At 56.4% G+C, this 7,684-nt stretch overlaps 1 protein-coding gene across 1 annotated transcript in view; it reads left to right on the top strand.

Annotated features, from left to right (window-relative positions):
* Positions 1 to 4,848, top strand: part of dnajc27 (DnaJ (Hsp40) homolog, subfamily C, member 27) — a gene marked incomplete in the record, with an annotated part of 9,955 nt that extends 5,107 nt beyond the window's left edge. Inside the window, 2 exon segments of the mRNA XM_042333225.1 lie at positions 1 to 52; positions 4,656 to 4,848. Of these exon segments, the coding sequence (XP_042189159.1) occupies positions 1 to 52; positions 4,656 to 4,788 (185 nt within the window).
* Positions 4,849 to 7,684: the final 2,836 nt, after the last annotated feature.

Consider the following 7,684-nt stretch of genomic DNA (forward strand, 5'->3'; position numbering starts at 1 on the left):
GCAGCAGCAAAGACAGCTGGGAACTGCTGGGCCTCCAGCCCGGGGCCCCCAGGTCAGTGCCGCCCCACCCTCCTGCACTCGCTCCTGTGTAAGCAGGGTTAGGGAGCTGTGTGTGTGCACAGTCAGCTGTGTGTGTGTGGGTACAGTCAGCTGTGTGTGTGCACAGTCAGCTGTGTGTGTGCACAGTCAGCTGTGTGTGTGGGTACAGTCAGCTGTGTGTGTGGGTACAGTCAGCTGTGTGTGTGTGTGTACAGTCAGCTGTGTGTGTGTGGGTACAGTCAGCTGTGTGTGTGGGTACAGTCAGCTGTGTGTGTGGGTACAGTCAGCTGTGTGTGTGGGTACAGTCAGCTGTGTGTGGGTACAGTCAGCTGTGTGTGTGCACAGTCAGCTGTGTGTGTGTGTGTACAGTCAGCTGTGTGTGTGTGGGTACAGTCAGCTGTGTGTGTGTGGGTACAGTCAGCTGTGTGTGTGTGGGTACAGTCAGCTGTGTGTGTGTGTGTGTACAGTCAGCTGTGTATGTACAGTCAGCTGTGTGTGTACAGTCAGCTGTGTGTGTGTACAGTCAGCTGTGTGTGTGTGTGTACAATCAGCTGTGTGTGTGTGTACAGTCGGCTGTGTGTGTGTACAGTCGGCTTTTGTATGTGTGTACAGTCAGCTGTGTGTGTGTACAGTCAGCTGTGTGTGTGTACAATCAGCTGTGTGTGTGTGTACAGTCGGCTGTGTGTGTGTGTACAGTCAGCTGTGTGTGTACAGTCAGCTGTTTGTGGGTGTGTACAGTTAGCTGTGTGTGTATACCACGAGCTGTGTGTGTATACAGTGAGCTCTGTGTATATACAGTCAGCACTGTGTATATACAGTGAGCTGTATGTGTGTGTGTACAGTGAGCTGTGTGTGTTTGTATATAGTGGGCTGTGTGTGTGTATACAGTGAGCTGTGTGTGTACAGTGAGATGCGTGAGTGTGTATACAGTGAGCTGTGTGTGTGTGTGTGTGTACAGTGAGTGTTTGTGCACACAGTGAGCTGTGTGTGTGTACAGTGAACTGTGTGTGCGTGTGGGTACAGTGAACTGTGTGTGTGTATGTACAGTCAGGTGTGTGTATGTACAGTCACCAGTGTGTATGTACAGTCACCAGTGTATGTGTGTACAGTCAGCTGTGTGTGTGTACAGTGAGCTGTGTGTGTGTGTATACAGTGAGCTGTGTGTGTGTACAGTGAGCTATGTGTGTATACAGTCAACGTGTGTATATACAGTGAGCTATATGTGTGTGTGTACAGTGAGCTGTGTGTGTGTGTATACAGTGAGCTGTGTGTGTGTACAGTGAGCTATGTGTGTATACAGTCAACGCTGTGTATATACAGTGAGCTATATGTGTGTGTGTACAGTGAGCTGTGTGTGTTTGTATACAGTGAGCTGTGTGTGTGTTTCAGTGAGTTGTGTGTGTGTGTGTGTGTGTATCTCAAGGACACCACTTGCCCTATCCCCCTACTCCTCTGGCTCTTTCCCCTCTTTTGAGCACCTCACCCTCTCCCACCCCTCCTTCCTCTCACTCAAAATCCTCCTCCTCTACCGGCCCCTAAAACCTCTCCCACCTTCATCTCCGATATCTCAACACTCCTCACATCTCTTTGCCTCTGCTCTGATCGCCTCACCATCCTGGGCGACTTTAACCTACACTTCACCCCCTCCTGCTCCATCTCCTCAGACTTCTCTTCCCTGCTCTCCTCGCTCAACCTCTCCCTCCACATCAACTCCCCCACTCACAGTCACGGCCACCCACTCGACTTGGTGATCACCCGGGGCCTCAGTGTCTCGGATGTCACTATCACCGACAAGGCCGTCTCCTACCGCTCCACTCTAGCCTCGGCCAAATCGTCCTTCTACTCCAGGATAATCCTGGAGGCGAAGAACAACCCCAGGCTTCTGTTTTCTACCACATCCCGACTCCTCCGTCCCCCCGCCACCCCGCGCAGGTCATCTCCTCCAACCTTCACTGTGAGGAGATGCTGGATTTCCTTGAATCCAAAATCAAGGGAATCCGCTCCGCGGTCACTTCCCCTCCAACATCCACCCACCCCCCACCCCCTCCCTCCCACACTCCGACTCCTACCCATCCTCCCCTACACACCTTCGTACCCGTTTCCCCACCCTCTGTCACCAAACTCATCCTCTCCCTGAAACCCACCACCTGCTCCCTTGACCCCATCCCCACTCCACTCCTTATCTCCCAGCTCCACCTCCTTGCCCCACATATCACAGACATCGTCAACCTGTCCCTCTCCTGTGGCTCTGTTCCCATTCCCCTAAAAACTGCCACCATCACTCCCACCTTGAAAAAACCCTCCCTTGATGCGTCGCAGCTATCAATCTCCGGCCCATCTCCAACCTCCCCTTCCTGTCCAAGGTCCTGGAACGAGTTGTGGCCTCCCAGCTGCGCTCTTTCCTCTCCACCCATTCATTATTCGAACCCCTTCAGTCGGGTTTCCGTGCTGCCCATAGCACAGAAACTGCCCTGGTCAAGGTCACCAATGACATCCTGACCATCTGTGACCAGGGCTCCCTCTGCCTCCTCGTCCTCCTCGACCTATCGGCAGCATTCGATACGGTCGACCACGATATCCTCCTCCACCACTTGTCCTCCACCTCAACCTTCAAGGCCCTGTCCTTGAGTGGTTTAGGTCGTACCTCTCCCACCGTCTTCACTATGTCTCGTGCGGTGTCCCTCAAGTCTCTGTCCTCGGTCCCCTCCTCTTCACCCTCTATATGTTCCCCCTGTGGTGACATCATCCGCAGACATGGGGTTAACTTCCACATGTGTGCGGATGACACCCAACTCTACCTTTCCTCCTCTACCCTCAACTCCACGACCCCGATGTCCTGACAGCTGTCTGTCCGACATCGAGTCCTGGACGAGAGACAACTTTCTTCAGCTCAACGTGCGCAAAACTGAGGCCCTCCTGATTGGCTCACGTCAGCGCCTCCGCACCTCAGGCGCTGACACCATCAGCTCCGCACTCTCCACCTCTCAAAGCCATCAGGAACCTCGGGGTTCTGTTCGACCCTGAGCTGTCCTTTCTCCCTCATATCCGCACCACAACTGGCACCGCCTTCCATCACCTCCGGAACATCGCCAGACTACGGCACTACCTCACCCCTCACGCGGCTGAAACTCTGGTCCACACCTTTATCACCTCAAGGCTGGACTATGGGAACTCTCTCCCCGTCGGCCTTCCCGGCCCTCCCTCCACACTGCAGGTCATTCAGAACTCTGCAGCTCGTGTACTGTCCCGCACCACATCACTCCCACCCTCGCCCTCACCCTTGCCCTTGCCCTCACTCCCACCCTCACCCTCACCCTCGCTCGCCTCCACTGCTCCCCATCCCCCAGAGGATCCAATTCAAGATCCTCATCCTCACCTACAAGGCCATTCACGGCCTCGCTCCCTCCTACCTCTCCGACCTACTGTCCCCCTACTTACCTGCCCGTACCCTCCGTTCCTCTGGCTCTGGTCTGCTCCACATTCCCCGCCCCAACCGCCCTACCATCGGTGGCCTTCAGCCTCTCAGCCCCGAGGCTCTGGAACTCTATCCCCAGTGCCTTCGCCGCTTCCTCCCTTTCCTCCTTCAAGGCCGGTCTCAAGACCTTTCTCTTTGACCGTACCTTCAGCTCCCCTCTCGACTCTCTACCCCCTCCTCGCTCCTTCCCTTCCCTCACCCTGACCATTTACCCCCTCCTCGCTTCCTCGCTTCCCTCCCCTCACTCTGATCATCTCCCCCCTCCTCGCTCCCTCCCTTCCCTCCCCTGACCATTTCCCCCCTCGTCGCTCCCTCCCTTCCCTCCCCTCACCTTGACCATTTCCCCCAAAGCTCGGGTCCTGACCCAATTGTACAGCGCCTTGGGACGTGCAAGGCGCTCTATAAATAGAATCTTGTTGTTGTTGTTGTGTACAGTGAGCTGTGTGTGTGTACAGTGAGCTGTGTGTACAGTGAACTGTGTGTGTGTGTATACAGTGAGTTGTGTGTGTATACCACGAGCTGTGTGTGTATACAGTGCGCTCTGTGTGTATACAGTGAGTGCTGCGTATATACAGTGAGCTGTGTGTGTGTACAGTGAGCTATGTGTGTACAGTGAGCTGTGTGTGTTTGTATATAGTGGGCTGTATGTGTGTATACAGTGAGCTGTGTGTGTACAGTGAGCTGTGTGTGTACAGTGAGCTGTGTGTGTACAGTGAGCTGTGTGTGTACAGTGAGCAGTGTGTGTGTGTGTATACAGTGAGCAGTGTGTGTGTGTACAGCGAGCGGTGTGTGTGTCTACAGTGAGCTGTTTGTATACAGTGAGCCGTGTGTGTGTACAGTGAGCTGTGTTTGTGTACAGTGAGCTGTGTGTGTGTACAGTGAGCTGTGTGTGTGTACAGTGAGCCGTGTGTGTGTACAGTGAGCTGTGTTTGTGTACAGTGAGCTGTGTGTGTGTACAGTGAGCTGTGTGTGTGTACAGTGAGCTGTGTGTGTGTACAGTGAGCTGTGTGTGTGTACAGTGAGCTGTGTGTGTGTACAGTGAGCTGTGTGTGTGTACAGTGAGCTGTGTGTGTGTACAGTGAGCTGTGTGTGTGTACAGTGAGCTGTGTGTGGGGGGTGACTCTGTCTCTGTGTGTCTCAGGGAGGAGTTGAACAGAGCGTACCGGCGGTTGGCTGTGCTGTTACACCCTGACAAGTGTGTGGCACCGGGCAGTGAGGACGCTTTCAAAGCCGTGGTCAACGCTCGCACCGTCCTGCTCAAGAACATCAAGTAACAGTGGCAAGGAGGGGGAGCCTCGCACAGCTCGGCCTGGCACAGCTCGGCCTGGCACAGCTCGGCCTGGCACAGCTCAGCCTGGCACAGCTCAGCCTGGCACAGCTCGGCCTGGCACAGCTCAGCCTGGCACAGCTCAGCCTGGCACAGCTCGGCCTGGCACAGCTCAGCTTGGCATGGGCATAGCTCGGCCTGGCACAGCTCGGCCTGGCACAGCTCAGCCTGGCACAGCTCAGCCTGGCACAGCTTGGCCTGGCACAGCTTGGCCTGGCACAGCTCAGCCTGGCACAGGCACAGCTCAGCCTGGCACAGCTCAGCCTGGCACAGGCACAGCTCAGCCTGGCACAGGCACAGCTCAGCCTGGCACAGCTCCGCCTGGCACAGCTCAGCCTGGCACAGCTCAGCCTGGCACAGCTCAGCCTGGCACAGGCACAGCTCAGCCTGGCACAGCTCAGCCTGGCACAGCTCAGCCTGGCACAGGCACAGCTCAGGGTGGCACTGCCTCCTCAAGAACATTAATATTGGTGGGGTGGGGGGTTTCCTGTTTGCTGGAGGTTTAGGAACAGGTGAATTTACTCTTACATTGTGATCAGTTTTATTGTTAGTTCATTGAGGGACACGGCACGAGGGTTACGAGGAGGCTGGCACAAGGGGGCGAGTGGGTGTGGGTGAGGGGGTGAGGGGGCTGGCACAAGGGGCGAGTGTGTGTAGGTGAGGGTGAGGGGGGCTGGCACAAGGGGGCGAGTGTGTGTAGGTGAGGGGGTGAAGGGGGCTGGCACAAGGGGGCGAGTGTGTGTGGGTGAGGGGGTGAGGGGGGCTGGCACAAGGGGGCGAGTGTGTATGTGTGAGGGGGGTGAGGGGGGCTGGCACGAGGGGGTGAGTGTGTGTGAGGTGGATGATGGGGCAAGTGTGTGTGTGTGAGGGGGGTGAGGGTCTGGCACGAAGGGGCGAATGTGTGTGAGGGGGGTGAGAGGGGACAGTACGAGGGGTGAGTGTGTGTGTGGGTGAGGGGGGACAGTAGGAGGGGTGAGTGTGTGTGTGTGAGGGGGTTGAGGGGGACAGTACGAGGAGTGAGTGTGTGTGTGTGAGGGGGGACAGAACGGGGGGCGAGTGTGTGGGTGAGGGGGGACAGTGCGAGGGGTGAGTGTGTGTGTGTGTGTGAGGGGGGTGAGAGGGGACAGTACGAGGGTGAGTGTGTGTGAGGGGGTGAGGGGGGACAGTACGAGGGGTGAGTGTGTGTGTGTGTGTGTGAGGGGTGTGAGGGGGGACAGTACAAGGGGTGAGTATGTGTGTGTGTGAGGGGGGTGAGGGGGGACAGTACGAGGGGTGAGTGTGTGTGAGTGGGTGAGGGGGGACAGTACGAGGGGTGAGTGTGTGTGTTTGTGTGTGTGAGGGGGGTGAGGGGGGACAGTACGAGGGGTGAGTGTGTGTGTTTGTGTGTGAGGGGGGTGAGGGGGACAGTACGAGGGGTGAGTGTGTGTGTGTGTGAGGGGGGTGAGGGGGGACAGTACGGGGGGTGAGTGTGTGTGTGTGTGAGGGGGGTGAGGGGGACAGTACGGGGGGTGAGTGTGTGTGTGTGTGTGAGGTGGGGGGTGGACACTACTGTTTTTGGGACATTAAACAGTTGACATGTCGGTCTGACGCTTCACTTATTATTAATCCTCCTTTCTCACAAGTTCCCTTTAGATGATGAAGGTCCTTCAGCTGATGTGATCTCCCCCTCCCCCATCACAGCATCAGGCTGTTGTTTACACCCCCCCATCCTGGTAGCCCTGTTCCTGTCGTTAATTATTCTCTGGTAGAAATACTTCCTGGTGACTGTCCTGAAATTGCCGTTTACACCTGTGCCTTCTTGTTCTACTGTCTCGGTGTATCGTGTAGTCCTGGTCAGTGGTTAGAGCACTTGCCTCGCAAACAAGAGGACCTGGGTTTGATTCCCGGGCAAGACCAGCCCGGAAATTACAGGCCAGTCAGCCTAGCCTCGGTAATAGGAAAGCTACTGGAGACCGTAATCCGGGACAGAATAAATCTCCATTTAGAGGAACACGAGGTAATTAGAGGCCCCCAACATTGAACTGACAGGGCTGACACACCACCCTCCCCACTCACACCCCACCCGGGGCACTGGCTCCCCATCCCCCAGAGGATACAGTTCAAAATCCTCATCCTCGTCTTCAAAGCCTTCTAAGGCCTTCCTGCTCCCTACCTCTGTGACCTCCTGAACCCCTAAAACCTGTCCACGCCCTCCGCTCAGCGGGCTCCGGCCCGCTCAATGTCCCCTGTCCTACCCACCATCGGCAGCTGGGCCTTCAGCCTCTCTGCCCTCACCCTTTGGGTCTCCATCCCACTGTCCCTCCACCTCATCCCCTCCCTCTGTGGGGGTGGGGGCTGATGCTCCAGTGCAGTGTGGGTCTGGGGGCTGATGCTCCAGTGCAGTGTGGGGGTGGGGGCTGGTGCTCCAGTGCAGTGTGGGGGTGGGGGCTGGTGCTCCAGTGCAGTGTGGGGGTGGCGGCTGAATGGTCAGATCTGTGTAAATGTCGGGTTCGCACGGACAGGTTGTCCATGTGTGGAGTGGCGCTGCCGTCTCCTGGTGACAAGAGGAGCTACAGCACCAAGTCCCCAGGAATCACACTGTCACAACAGCCTCACTCTGTCTCTCTCTGTCCCTCTCTGTTTCTTTATGTCTGTGTCTCTCTGTCTCACACTCTCTATTTAACACAGCGCTGTTCCCAGTCACCCCCTCACTCTCTATCCCACTCTCTGTCTCTCTTTTTCTCTGTCTCTGGGGGTTGTTGGTGGGGGGTCTCTTCGGAGCTGAACCTGCCCCAAGTTGACATGTTTGGCAGTGGAATGTTGCAATCGGGCCCCCACTTCGTGAGGGTCTCTAGTCCGGTTCC

Source organism: Callorhinchus milii, unplaced genomic scaffold (genome assembly GCF_018977255.1).
Source record: "Callorhinchus milii isolate IMCB2004 unplaced genomic scaffold, IMCB_Cmil_1.0 Scaffold3, whole genome shotgun sequence".
Classification (NCBI taxonomy): Eukaryota; Metazoa; Chordata; class Chondrichthyes; order Chimaeriformes; family Callorhinchidae; genus Callorhinchus; species Callorhinchus milii.